Source organism: Ursus arctos, unplaced genomic scaffold (assembly GCF_023065955.2).
Source record: "Ursus arctos isolate Adak ecotype North America unplaced genomic scaffold, UrsArc2.0 scaffold_3, whole genome shotgun sequence".
In the NCBI taxonomy this organism is placed as follows: domain Eukaryota; kingdom Metazoa; phylum Chordata; class Mammalia; order Carnivora; family Ursidae; genus Ursus; species Ursus arctos.
The window spans coordinates 70,743,035-70,758,285 of record NW_026622985.1 but is presented as its reverse complement, the minus strand read 5'-3'; the positions used below and the strand labels follow the sequence as shown (position 1 = coordinate 70,758,285).

Genomic DNA, 15,251 nt, shown 5'->3' with positions numbered 1-15,251 from the left:
TCCTGTCATTATCAGTAGTCCACAAAAAAGTTTTTAAGAAGTAAAAATTACAGAGGGGCTGGGTTATAATAGCTGTTTGGTGAAGAAAACAGCTGAAATGGAAAAAAAAAGGAAGGATCTGACTCTTTTTGTCCTTACCCTTGACACAAGAAGCTGCAGCACACAACAAAGCCTGGGTTCTGGAGAATTCGTTTTTACAGAAAACAGTTCAGTGATTAGCAGATAAATTATTTCATTCTATAACATCACTTGACTATGTAAAACGTTATTTGGTTTTATAAAATCAGTGAGCACTGGCAGTCTGCTTTGCAATTACAACTTTGGAAATATGTTTACATTATATTGTAAAATGAAGAGATTGCATCATTCTGTTAATTAACCATGTTCACTTTTTTATTGTGCCATAAATACTGTTGAAAAGTTTTCCTTTCTGTCTCATATACACTCCCTCTCTTTAAACAATCTTCTTTTTCCCCACTTACAGGCTTTAACATGGGCAGCACGTCAGGGTCATAAAAATGTAGTTTTGAAGTTGCTTGAACTTGGAGCTAATAAAATGCTACAGACCAAAGATGGAAAGACACCAAGTGAGATTGCAAAAAGAAATAAACATCTAGAGGTATCCTATCTATTAATTTTTCTATGGCATGTTACATTATTATTTCAGAAATTTTGTATTATTTTGTTAGAACTTACAACTGTCATAATAGTGTATCTGGCTACTGTTAAATGTTTAAATATCTAATTTTCTTTTGGCCAGGTAATGAAAACTTTATTTTACTAGAGTATTCATTTTTACTAAATAAGAGGCATTTATAATGTGGTAATTTAAAAGCTATATAAAGAAATAATAAAGTCTTATTCTGGCCCTAGAAATAAAATTATAATAGACCATTTAACAATTCAAACTGGTCCAGACTTTTAAAAATTAACTAGTGTTTTGAGAAAGCTAGTAAAATGCCAAAATTTGAATGTGTAATTATAATGTTGTTTTTTAATTTTAATTAATACATATTAAATATTTTAAAAATTAAATCCTTTAAGCTACATTTACTCCTATACATGTGACAAGGTATATAATAAAGATAACATACTTGGGTAGATGATCTACTGTCATTCACATATAAAGTCAATAATAAATATTTGCCATACATTAAATCACTTTACTGATATAAACTTTTAGTCTGAATATTAAAGTTTTTGGCCAAAGGCCTATAATTTCTAAGCAAGGATCAAATACAGTATAACAGTAAAACTAACATACAGTTCAAGAGCATCTAAACCTGAGTTTCTGAATTTGGAAGCATGTAGCATTCCAGAAGTTCCATTACATAATCAGACCATGCCACTTTTACTTCATGGAAAATAACGTTTTCTATTTTTTAATCAATCTGATAAACATGTCTCTCATTTTCTAACTCAAATCTTCATTTCCACAATTATTCTAGAGTAGTTACTAATTACGAACGCCCTGTGAAACTTCAAAAAGAAATCTACCATTTTTCTTCTAAGCTTTGAAAATTTGGAAACTTCTAATGAGTTTACTGCATTATTAAATTTAGGATAGATGACACTGAATTTGACATATTAAGAAACTTATGAACATCAAAGATTATTTTGTGTCATAAATTGTTTTTTAAAGAGATTTGATTTTGTTTTCTGGCTGATTATGTGACATAACCCTAACTTACAGAAAAGTTAGATTCTAAGTCTAAGTGATAGTATATAATAATATTACCTATATTTGAATGACTTGTTAACTTTTTGCAGATCTTCAATTTTCTTTCTTTAACTTTAAATCCATTGGAGGGAAAGCTTCAACAGCTAACTAAAGAAGAGACTATTTGTAAACTACTGACAACAGATTCTGATAAAGAAAAAGATCACATATTTAGGTAAGTAACATGTTTTCATTCAACAAAATACCTATAAATAAGTAAGAAATATGCACGTTTTTAGGGGCGCCTGGGTGGCACAGCAGTTAAGCGTCTGCCTTCGGCTCAGGGCATGATCCCGGCGTTCTGGGATCGAGTCCCACATCAGGCTCCTCCATTGTGAGCCTGCTTCTTCCTCTCCCACTCCCCCTGCTTGTGTTCCCTCTCTCGCTGGCTGTCTCTATCTCTGTCAAATAAATAAATAAAATCTTTAAAAAAAAATATGCAGGTTTTTAGAAGTTTTAGTAAATGTGATGACATTTAAAATATATTTTACACTTTCACAAGCATTTTAAATATCACTGAGAACTGTCTACATTTTAAATGCTTTTTTCTCCAGAATTTTAGAAAAACTTTATATATGTGTACTAACAGTAATGAGAATAAATTCGGACTTTAAATAAAATATCAACAATGAAATTTATTTCCAAAAATGTCCAAGATTATATTTTTATTAGTGTTCAAACTAGACTGCATCTTGCTTTCTAATTCTTTTTAGATTTCTGATTTTATAAGCTAAAATTAAAAATACATTTTTTACTGAACACAGTTCAGTACATGGCCACAAAATTATTCTCTGCTTACCATATTTAAAATTATTAAATATTTACTTCCTACAATTAAAGAGATTTTCATATATAGAGACCTTGCAAGGAACGTACATAAAAGCAACTAATTTCATTCTCAGGAAAGATGAGCTACATTTTACTGTCATCATTTTCTGTGTTTACTTAATCTTCACTCAAGAAACCTTCCTTATTTCTTTGATATAACATAAGTCTAGTGTGCACATTTGTAACTGTGTTCTATATAGATTCATTCTTATTCTTTCTGTATTATAAATATATGTTGATTATGCATTTATAGTCTGTTCTGAAACTGACATTGCTATAAATATGTATAGTTCATATACAGCATTTGGAGATCTGGAAATATTTTTACATGGTCTTGGACTTGAACATATGACAGATTTATTAAAGGTAAGATTTTGTGTGAGCTACAGTGAGTTACATATGTATGTTTTTCTGTTAACTAAATATTAATTCATAAGCATGCTGATATAAAAGTGCCAAGTGTACTTTTCTCCATAATTTGTAGTAGATCCCATTTTAAACTTAAAAACATTTGAAAAATGTGTTATTCTAGAAATTTATATAAATTTGAATCTGGCTGGAATAAACAGCTTTTACTCACTGCCTGAAACTTCATAGAACTCCTCCTTGTACATTTAAGCCCTTAGTTTGTTTTCACAGTTGATCTTCCCATATAGAATATTAGAAGCATGACTTTCAGTCAAACAAATCTGGTATCAGATTCTTGCCTAATGATTAACTGAAATATGTTACTTAAATCTCTTTTTCTCATAAGGATGAGAATACCTAGTTTAGGATTGTCATAGAGATTAAATTAGATCATATGCCTAGCATTGTTATAGATACTTTAGGTATGTATTATGGGGTTTGAATAGATGACAGTTATCAGCCATTCAGCTGATATGAAGCAGTAAAACACTATTTAAGATAGGCTCTCTTTAGGAATATGCACATTCTGTTTAGGTAGTTCAGAATTGTACTTCATTGTACAATCTAGAAACTTCTTCCTATTTGAGAAATAGTGAGTAAAACTAAATGTTATTGATTGTGTAACATGCAGTTAGAAACTTAAAATATTGATAAAATATAATTTCTGTCAAATTTTATAAAGCTGTCTTTTATGTGAGCAAATATAAGTTATTATGATTTTCTTTGAATCTGGGAAACTGGCTATGTTTGTACTTTTTAAGGTACGTATTACGACACTCTACTGTCTACCCAGTAGTGTAGTTCTGTACCTGCATATCCTATCCTCTTTTAGAACTGAAAGTTGTCAAGGAGGGCAGCATGTAACTGACTAATTTATGACACTTGTCTACTTCCCTTTCTAAAGTTTGACTTATATTGAAAGGTGGAATTTTTTTTTCTTTTCTACAGGAAAGGGATATAACCTTAAGACACCTTTTGACCATGAGGAAAGATGAATTTACAAAGGTTAGTATCAGCTTCAAAAACTCCAGACATTATTTCATATTTTTTAAAAAATTCTGGATGCTTTTATTTTCTGTTTTAAAAATCCTAGGGGTAAAGACTGTAAATGATCTTTTGCTAGGTTTTTCATTAGATATGATTACGGATAACCATATTTAAAATCTTCTGTTATAGTATTAAGTTCCTTTAAGAACATTTAAAGACTTAGAGTTGTTTTTTTTTCTTTAATCATGACATCTCAACTAAAACTGGTGCTTCATTTCTTAATTGAAATAGTTTTGTAAAACAGGTTACTTAGAAATGAGGTGGCTTTTGTGTACATAGGTATGCATATGTGTCATCCAAATACTGCCTTTTGCTAGGTTCTCAAAAAGACCAAGACCTATTATTTTGTCATCTAGGATTATTAAGTAACAATTCGAAAATAAGCTTGGGAAATATTAGAGATCCTTTAATAGAATACCTAAAAAGTAATAATCTTCCTCCATGAATACACTGGCGACTTGAAATCTTCAGTATTACTACTGAAGTCAAAATACACATACTACTTAGCTAAATCCAGGAGAGGAAATTTAGTTAACACTAAAGGTAAAGACAAAGGAAGACAATCTTCATTTAATCACTGATAATATTTTAAATAATACTTTGAAGGAAAAATTGTTTTACTGTGGTGGTTTTGGAAATTTTAGTATCTAGTAATTTGCTTTTAGAATCCCAGTTTTTCAAAAAATTGGCTATAGTCACTATATATCTAAACATTTTAATGATGTAACCTTGTCAGTCAGAGTTAAAAGCAAACCATCTATTTTTCATTGTGTTTATTTTTCTCATATGTATTTGTTTTTTCAAGATGTGAATTAATCAAGTAGAAAACTTCTTTTATAATATTGAATATTAAATTACCCAAGTATGACTGTCCTGTTGCACCTTAAAATTATTTCTACTTAGAATGGAATTACCAGTAGAGATCAGCAGAAAATTCTGGCTGCTCTTAAAGAACTAGAAGTAGAAGATATAAAATTTGGAGAATTACCTGAAGTGGCAAAGTTGGAAATCAGGTAAAATTAACATTAATATTGTTTAGAATCAGCTGTTCTTAAAAAAGAACTAAAAAGTTTAATTTTGATAGTTTCTGAGTCTTTTTACTTGATACTGTCATTTTCCCAAGGAAATGGATAGTTCATTTTACAATATATTGTATTCTGAAGTGGGGGGTACTTTATAACATCAATTTTTATAAAGTCATTTACCAAAAAGCAAAACAAGGCATCTTCTTGTTAACTCACTTAGAAACATTCTTTTATTTTTTCATTGCATTTTGTTAAATGAACTATATAAGATCTCATGCTTTTTGTAGTATAGCTCTTACTCTCTTTAAATCATTTCAAAAGTCAGGTTGAAAATTCAGAGTAGTAATTTTTTCACTTAGGGCAATAAGAAAGTATTTGCAGTGTAGCTCAGCTCTATTTTCATCCTTACTCTTTAAGGAATTATGTTGTCAATATATAAAGTTCGGTTTCAATATTATAAACTTGTCAAGCACTGATTATTAGTAATATTAGTAACTTAAAGCCTATTTTAAAAATAATTGTATTTGATTTTATTAATATTTTGTGGGGCAGTAAATTGCTTTAACTTCCTAAGTGAAATAATTATAGAATCACAGGAAATTGCAAAGAGATGTACAGGGAAGTCCCATGCATTCTTTACTCTGTCTCGCCCAGTTTTAACGTCTTGTATAACTATAGTACAATAGTAAAGCCAGAAAACTGACATGTGTGATACAATCCACAGAGCTTATTTGTAGTGCACCAGTTAAACATGTGTTCAATTTGTATGTGTATGTATAGCTTTATTCAGTTTTATTGCGTGTGTATCTTCACGTAACCACTGCCACAGTCAGTATACTTCACATACCATGACCATAAAGCTCCCTCACGCTGCTCCCTTATAGCCACACCCATCCCCCCAATCCCTAACAACCAATAATTTGTTATCCATCTTGGTGATGATATCATTCATGAATGTTACCTAAATGGAATCATACAGTATGTATCCTTTTTTTATTGGCTTTTTTCACTCATCCAAATTCTCTTGAGGTTCATCCAAGTTCTGTCTTATAAAATGTACTCACAAAAGAAGTACTATCAGCACTAATGTATCCTATCTAAAAGTAACATTGCAACTATAATAAATAGGAATTAAACAAATAAATGATAGATTTCCACAACATCTTAGGATTTAGTTTTCCATGGGATAATAGATGACCCAGATTTCTCTAAAAAGCTTATTGCAAAATTAAATTATTTCTCTTTATCTTTTTCCTTATAACAAGATGATCTGTATTCAAAATAATGCCTCATCATCATTTCAAAATACATTATAACTCTTAAATATCTAAATGCTTTTAAATATTTAAAAGGATTTCAGTTGTGAGAACTTAAAATCAGCAAAACTTCTTCAATCTGTTACTTTCCTTAATTTTTTTAACTTGTCTCTGTGAAGGAATATTCTAAGTTCTATGTGACTAAATTGGAAATTAAAATTTTTAATGTAACTTATTTATATGATGGCACAGTCGCCTGTAAGAATTTACTCTGTGGAATAATAGACTTAAAGAATGTGCAGAATCCTGAATGGTTCACTTTATTAAAACTGCTGAATTTTTTAAAAAATATAACTGGCAGACATATATTCCAGGAATTTGACCTTGTTATTAAATCACAGACTTTGTTTACATGCTGTTATGAAAAAGGTTTTACTTCCCATTTGTTCAAAGTCATTCTTTAAAGAAGAATTAGTCATTAAGTCATAAGAAAACTAACAGCAGGAAAAGTTGAACTGATTGATTATAATCTTCTGGTAATGTGACTTCAACAATCTAGCTACTGATTTATTTTGTGATACTTCCCTTCTATGTGTTAAATTTTCTAAAATAGTCTGTTACAAAAACACATATGCACAGGACATTTACTTTTTTCTACACTTAACTTAGCCTTACTATGTTTGCAGAATTAGAGAATGCAATTTAAAAATAATAACTATTTCATTACTACCTTCAGATATTTTGAACCGAAATAGTAAGCTTTCATCCATATCTTGACATTTTCAACAGTTTCTGTCCAGACCTTTTCTCTGACATTTACTCGAATATATCAAAGGTATCTCAAAACTGTGTCCATTAAGGAAATACTATTTCTCCTCCAAAAAGAAAAAGATACAGAATTTTATGTAAAAATATATTGTTCACATCTATTATTTATAAACATTCTAAAATTGGAAACTCTAAATATTTAACATCAGGGGAATGGTTGAATTACATTGCATTAATATATTCTATTCTGTCCTTCAAATTATTTTAAGACTTAATGTCATGAAAAAATACTAATAAGTATAAAAGGCAAATATAAAATGGAGTGTGAGGTATAATACCAGTTGTATATATGCATATGAAAAATACTGGAAGAAAATGTGTGCTATAAGAAAATATTCTGGAAGAAAATAGTACTAGTCATTATCTTTATGTGGTAAGAGTAGTGGTAATTTTAATTTTTCAGATTTTTTTATTTGAAGGACCTTTATTTAAGGTATAAATTTTATCCCAATACTTGAGTTCACATTTTTAAAACATGGCCTTTTGTTGTAGTTAGTTTACACCATGTCATGCTGCAGTAAGAAATAATTTGTCACCCCATGCTTCTTTTTAATCCATCCCAATTAAAAATAAATTAAAATAAGATAAATAAAAATAAAAGCACTACACTTAAAAAAAGAAATAACTTCTAAATCTAAATGATTTATAATAACTTCTAAATCTAAATGATTTATAATAACAAAATTTGAGTACCTGTATCATGGCTGTACCTGAAGTGGATCTCCTTCTTGTTGTTATTCTGAGAACAGGCTGGAGAAACAACCCTACCCAGGACATGTTGCTCATATAGCACAGGGAAAAGAGAGATATATTCTAACAGCAGGTATACTGTACAGCTCTGGGGTGGGGAGTGGGCAGCCATTCACATAGTATGTGATGAATGCATACTACAGAGTTGTGATTTTTTACAACGTACCTATCAATATTCGGTGGCCCTGAAAATTATGCATCACAAGAAAAGTATGCATTTTCCTTTTATTCATTAACACTGTGTAAATTTATATTCAAGTACCATCTCTGTGAAGCATTAAGAATTCTCTAATCCCATTATACTGAGTTCATTATCTCTGAGTTTTAGATGTCTCAGCTATAAGCTAATGTTAACATCTACCTTATAGGAGTTGTTGGGAGGAATTAAAAGAATGATAAATGTAAAATAACCAATGCAGTGTCTTCATGTAATAGATACTCAAATATTGGTACTTTTGTATTCCTTCTTTATATGTCTCTTTGAATAATGAGATTATAATTGTATGTCTGCCTTTTCATGCTGAAGCTTGAGACCCTCAAGATTGGAGACTTGTTTTCTTTGTATACCCAATGTCTATTTCATAGTTAATACATATTAGCTATTCTATAAATATTTTTAAAGAATCTAGTAAATATTATGACTAGACATTGAGTAACTAACCCAGTAGAATGAAGTAAATTGCTCATATTAGTGATTCCTATTTGTTTGTTTCCTCTCTTTAGTGGTGATGAGTTCCTCAACTTTCTTCTGAAATTAAACAAACAGTGTGGCCATTTAATAACAGCTGTACAGAATATCATTACTGAGTTGCCTGTAAATTCTCACAAGGTATTCTATAAAAGTTAAGAAAAGTATGAGTGCTGAAGAACATTCCAGATAAGTTAATGACAGTTCTCTAAACAGTGATGTAGTAAAGTTATATCTTTCATCTACAAAATTGCATAAAATGTAAATAAGTCAATATGTTTAATTATTACTCTTTTATATACTAATTAATTGGAAAGCTGTGCTCTAGTTCTCAGGAAAAGGAAAATGAGTCAGACCAAAAATTAAACTGATTTGTGTATTGAACTTAACATTTGTTCTTAAAGGCAATATAGTTGTTTAAAATATAAAGTGACAGGAGACCTAAGTGAAAGTTGAAACAAAACAATGTGTTGAGTGTTATTAAAAACCATATCAATATAGGGTTTTTTAATGAAGGAAAAGTTAAATAGAGAAAGTGTAAGTGACCTGTAAAAGCAAACTTTTTTATAGAGTTTTTCATGTGATTTGGCTTTAGCTATTTGTTTATAGTGAAAAATTTTTAATGCATTTGTTTTCCTCTGATTTTTATATAACACTAATATAGGAGTCATATCATTCTTAAAACCTTCATGAATTTATTTGTTCACCATAAATTTTATTATTACTAAATATTTGTCTCCATAAAGTCATACCTACATATATTTAGTAAATGTATTTAGGAAACTGATGTGACGATATAAAATCACTAACTTCTTTTTGGTGTCAGAATTTATCCTGAACAAAAAATGCTTTTCAGTTACATAATTTAATGGGTGAGAATACTGTATAATTTTTGTAGATATAAAGTTGTAAAAAGTCATTTCCCATTCTTTAAGAAAATGTAACTTTTGAAAATATTCACAGATAGTACTAGAATGGGCTTCTCCCCAGAATTTTACTTCAGTTTGTGAAGAACTGGTTAGTAATGTTGAAGATTTGAGTGAAGAGGTCTGCAAACTAAAAGACTTAATTCAGAAGGTATTTATTTTAAATATTTAAAAAGGGGAAAATGATGTACTAATAATATGTCAGATGATGAAGCAGTTCTGACAAGAGCAACTTAAGCTCCCACTAAACAAGTGGGAAAAGGAAGGAAGGAAGGAAGAAATAAATATAAGAAACAAACTTTGTGGGTCATTATAGGAATGCAGACTAAAAGAACAAGATCTATCAATTTCAACTTTTAAATTAGCAAGGTAGAATGCATCACCCTACCCATTACTGGTTATTCACCAAGCTGCTATTTTCATGTGAGACTGGTGTCACAACCCCTTTCAGAAATAGTTTGGCAAGATGTGCCAAGGACTATAAAAATATTTGTATCTTTCAATAGTACATTTCAATAGTACATTTTAATGATTCCAAAATTGTATGTGCCATAATGTCCTACACCAGGAGAATGATTTAACGGATTATGGTACACCCATTTGTTATAATGATATGCAGCCAAAAAAAAATAATGAAAGTCAAGTATCAATTTGTTAAAGATGTGAAGTTATATTTGTAAAATTTACTTACATATAAATATGCAGATGAAAAATTATGAAAATGACGTTTATCAGTTCTGTTGATGAGATAGATTTTTAGATGAAATATTCTATTTTCTAGACTTTCTTAAAGAGTGTGGGCTTTTTTGGTGTTGTTTCTGTATTCATATAGAACTATATATCTGGATTTAAGGACAGATGATATTCCCCCCCTTTAAGAAAATTGACTATGGGGCGTCTGGGTGGCTCAGTCGGTTAAGCGTCTGCCTTCAGCCCGGGTCATGATCTCGGGGTCCTGGGATCAAGTCCCATGTTGGGCTCCCTGCTCAGTGGGGAGTCTGCCTCTCACTCCCCCTGTGTGCTCTCCCTCTCTTAATAAGATCTTTTTAAAAAAAGAAAAGGAAAATTGGCTATAACAAGATCTAAGTCAATAGGGAACTCTGTTGAATATAGGTAATAAAGGAAAACACTTTCATTTGACTCAAGAACGCACTTCTGAGTTCTCTTAGTCTATTTAATAAATACCTTTGGTATCTATAATCTTTTTTTGAAATAGCTGAAGTGAATGTTAGATGATGCGTTTAATTTGTATAGCTTCAACCCGTAAGTCATTTGATATTTTCATTAATATTTTATCAAAAAAAGTTCTTCTCAAAATCAACTTTATACATACATGTTCCAGGTAATTTGTCATCCTAGCTATTAATATGTGTCAATTAAAAGGAGTCTTTAAGAAGTGAACAGAAAATTGTGAAGTAAATTTTACAAAATAATAAGGGAATAAATAAATTTTAAATGGGGCAAATGAGCAGTGTATCTCAAAATTCTTGTAGAAGATACCTCCTTTCTAGAGAAAGAGGCATCTTAGAAGTTGTATTATCTCTGACATTTATTCGTTCACAGGCCTAAGAGTGCCTGCTGTATGTCAGGCAGCTGCGCTACCCGTTAGTCTCCTAACTACACTCCTTCCACTTTTGTGTTCCTTTAACCCACACCACTCCTCAAACAAACCTTCTTGTACAAACATCTGATTTTCTATTTTCTGAACTTGTTGACAACATGAAAATTATAACACCACTCATCTTCACTCCCTTCATCATCTTGAAGAAGTGAAGAAAAATGGTATTGATTTTACTTAGCATGGTATTTTTCATGAAGATCCCGGAGAAATTTGGAAGGACTATGTAAGGATACTTCCTGCAAAGCATCATCCTTTAGTGTTTATAGTGTAGGAAATTCCCCCAAGACATCTTTTCCTCAGGATTGGTAATTATTTGGTTTCTCCAAAATGAACTAAAAACATTTGGGGAGGGGGAAAGAAGCCTGAGATGAAATTAGAGAAGACAGGTTTTTCCTAAAGGAATGAAATTACGAAACACTACTCTAGGGGTGACTTTGACTCTAAAACATAAATAATTCAGTCAGGTACTGATATTTAATAATGTGTACCTATAAGGAGAAATTTTAGCTTTCCTTAGCTAAACAAAGTCTTTTTTCTATGGCCTTCTCTACCCTGAATTTATAATTTCTATATAAGAACCAAACTTGAAAATACATTTATTGGTTTATAATAATGGCAGATACAGTTCTTTGCTCAGGAAAGTCTTAACTTTTAAGCAAGCTATTACATTGGTTTTTCTGGCTTAGTCTAAAGTAGTAATCACCATAGTGAGATTTGATTTAGAGAGCTGTGAAGGCTTCCAGATTTGGGAGTATGCTATTATGCCTGTTTAGCTTATGATACTTGTTTACCAATAATAACTGAAGCAAATTTAAAAAAAATATGAGTTACCATAGATAAGTGTATGGAGGTAACAAAGAGAGAGGGTAGGAGAGGTCAAGGCTAGACTTAGCACCACATCACTCTCTTTCATAGCAACACACTGACAGGCTCCTGTCAGAAAGGGTCATTCTAAATAATTGGTTAATAAAAGGAATGGCTGTCTCAGGATTCAGTAAATGGAGCATCAGTGTCAAAAAGGAATCTGTTACTGAATGAAGCCATTTGGAAGTTAGGCCAAGAATACAGTATTAATGAGATTGGCATTGAAGTCTGTTTTCTGCTGTAAATTTAAAATTAATTTTGCAGGCCTTTTAAATTAAATATTTACACTGTAGATTTTAGATGTAGTTATTCTTGCTAATGTTGAAAATATTTATGTCACCACTCCAGCCCAGGATGTTTCTAGTATATATCACTCTATAAATGTGCCTGATTTCTTTTTATCTTTTGAAGATCTTTTGGCTTCTGCTCATTCTCCCTCTTCTGCCCCTCCCCCATCAACTGTCTCTCTCCCCTTTCTCTCTCTCTCATACACATACACAGAACCCACACACACAGTTGGGGGGGGGCCTTCTTTAGCAACGGAGTTCTATATGTGAGTATTTAGAAACTGACTGAGCCATGTACTTTCATTGCTGAGAAGTCCTAAAAGAACCACTCAAGTTTTTGTTAGTATTTGTTCCTACAGTTATATTTAAATAAAGGATTAAACTTCTAGCAGTAGCCTCAAATCTTCTAGTTTTTGTTAAATTTCATGTATTGTAGGTATACTATGAGGATGGTTCACTTTTTTGTAAGAAATCATTTGATGTTTATAGAAGGAAAAATAACAATTGTCATTGGTTGTAGGTAAAAGCAGAAACATTCAAGGAACTTTATCTCCTGATACAAAAAACATGATTTTAAAATGTAATAAACTATGAAAGCATTTATTCTTAATGTGAAACTAATTTACCGTGATAGGATCCTATGGAAAAAAAGACTGTCTTTAAGACATATTTGTTCACTTTAAATCTTCCATGGGAATCTTACATTGGCTGCCTCTACATCAACTGAATTAACATGGATATTATATTTTAAAAATCAAAGGTATTTTCAGTGTACTGTACATTAACTGTTTTCATTTTCTCATACTAAATATTAGTTGCAAAATGAGCGAGAAAACGATCCAACTCACATACCATTAATGGAAGAAGTATCTACATGGAATAGTAGAATTTTGAAGAGGACGGCTATTACAGTATGCGGATTTGGGTTCCTTCTTTTTGTTTGCAAGCTAACCTTCCAGAGAAAATAACCCTAATATTGGTTTTGAATATTGTATGTATAATTCAAATTACCTACAAATGTTGCTTTTAACTATTTGTGGTACAGTATAACTACATTATTTGCTGATACTCCATAGGAGAAATTATGATAGCATAGAGCAGAAGTTTCTTTAGAAAGTGGTTTGTCAGTTTGAGCTAAAAGCATAATTTGTTATATTTTTATGTTAATTTTGATCAAGCAGTAAATTATAAGTGATTCTTAAGTTTGATTCTATGATTCTAAATCACATTCAAAATAAAAGTTTTATCTAATATTCTTTGACATATAAAAACAGTGTGTTCCTGACTCTTAACTATAGAGAACAAACTGGTGGCTACCAGAGGGGATGTGTGTGGGAGATAAGGGAAATAGGTGATGGGGCTTACAGAGGGCACTTATCATGATGAAAAGAATAAAATAATTTTTAAAAAAGAACCGTTCTTTTGTCACAGTGAATCTTAAGAAGTTGCAAAGTGTTCATAAGTCCATACCATTCTTTTAGTCCTTATTTTTCCCTTCCATTATTATAAGGAATTTTTAATTTAATTTTTTGGTTATATAACATTAGGAAATTAATAATTTTGCAACTATTTCAGAGAATTCAAAGGATAAAGATAAAATGTAAAATTTTTGAATGATGGATTAAAACCTAGGGAAAATATTTAAAATGTAAGTTTAAAAAGAAAATTTAGACAATAGTATAGAAAGCACAGAGTACCTTAAAATTTTTATGTAATGTACCTATGGGAGCTATGACATGTACTATGTGTAACATTCTTAAAGATGTTATGAAAGTGAGTGGCATATGGCAAATAATTCCTCATATCAATCTAAAGAAGTAATACATGATTTTGATTTTTTTTCTAAATCAAAATCATGATTTCAGATTTTAAAAGTGAAGGTAAAAAAGGCAGGCCCAATTTCACAGGCATATAATAGTTAAATCTTGCTTGACTTACTGCCGTGCTTAGAATAGATGCAGTTGATCTACAACTGTTGAAAGGTAAACCTCAAGCAAAAGGAAAAAAATTGTAGAAAACGAGAATAGCATAAGAATCTATAATTAGTGGTAACTTCTGCTCTTGGTTATACCAAAGCAGCAAGACTTGCATCATTCCTTTTCTGAGAATATACTCAACCATATATCTCTGGAAGGAACTGGTGTCTGACATTCTATCCTAAGTGCCATAGCAAGACTTTTTTTTTTTTTCTGATATCCTTCAATTTAAAAGGGCTCAAGACTTTAAACTAGAATAGGATAGGAGAAGAGGTCCTTATAACACAGATCGTGTTTCACTCCTAGCACACTTAGGGCAAACAGAGGGTGTTCAATAAATGTTAGTTTCCTTACACACACACACACACACACACACACACACACCTACTACCTGATTATTTAACAGTAGTCTTTCACCTCAGTTCATCTTAAAGATGATCATATTTCATCTATTAGGTGAATAGGTCACTGTTTTTTTCCTCTAATCAAACCAAACTGTATGCCTCTCTCAAATACTAGGATGAACTATGAAAATGCAAATTGATAAAATATTTGCTTTCCAAAGAGATGACTGAATTCCTTAAAATAGTGATCTGCCCCAGTGTACTTCAAGCATAATCAGCTATTCAAGGAAAATAAATACTATAAAGTCCATTTTATCTGCATATTCTGAGTATATTTTTACTTCCTTGACAAATACAGTATAATTTTCAGATTACAGATTGAAAATAAATAGGGCAGCATTTGTTGTCATCAAATTGTGTCTTCAAAGGTGCCTGGCTGGTTCAGTCGGTTAAGCATCTAACTTCAGCTCAGGTCGTGATCCCAGGGTCCTCGGATTGAGTGAGTCCCACACCGCATCACATCAGGCTCCCTGCTCAGCAGGGAGTCTGCTTCTCCTTCTGCCCCGCCCCCTGCTCGTGATTTCTCTCTCTCAAACAAAATCTTGCAAAAAAAAATTGTTTCTTCATGCATAAAGTATCAACAGAATAAATAAGATTTTCCTCATCATTTAAAAATTGGTAAT

General features: G+C 31.1%; 1 protein-coding gene across 3 annotated transcripts in view; it reads left to right on the top strand.

Annotated features, from left to right (window-relative positions):
- The window catches only part of ASZ1 (ankyrin repeat, SAM and basic leucine zipper domain containing 1), a 49,648-nt gene extending 36,036 nt beyond the window's left edge, over window positions 1–13,612 (top strand). For 2 of the 3 annotated variants that reach the window (XM_026510001.3, XM_057304291.1), the window contains 8 exons: window positions 485–619; window positions 1,771–1,895; window positions 2,839–2,914; window positions 3,905–3,961; window positions 4,907–5,016; window positions 8,586–8,691; window positions 9,514–9,627; window positions 13,064–13,612. In XM_026510001.3, coding sequence (XP_026365786.1) covers window positions 485–619; window positions 1,771–1,895; window positions 2,839–2,914; window positions 3,905–3,961; window positions 4,907–5,016; window positions 8,586–8,691; window positions 9,514–9,627; window positions 13,064–13,216 — 876 coding nt within the window. In that variant the 3' untranslated portion in view covers window positions 13,217–13,612. The remainder of the gene's footprint in view (window positions 1–484; window positions 620–1,770; window positions 1,896–2,838; window positions 2,915–3,904; window positions 3,962–4,906; window positions 5,017–8,585; window positions 8,692–9,513; window positions 9,628–13,063) is intronic. The other variant, XM_026510008.3, reaches the window with a different exon arrangement.
- The last annotated feature ends 1,639 nt before the right edge of the window (window positions 13,613–15,251 follow it).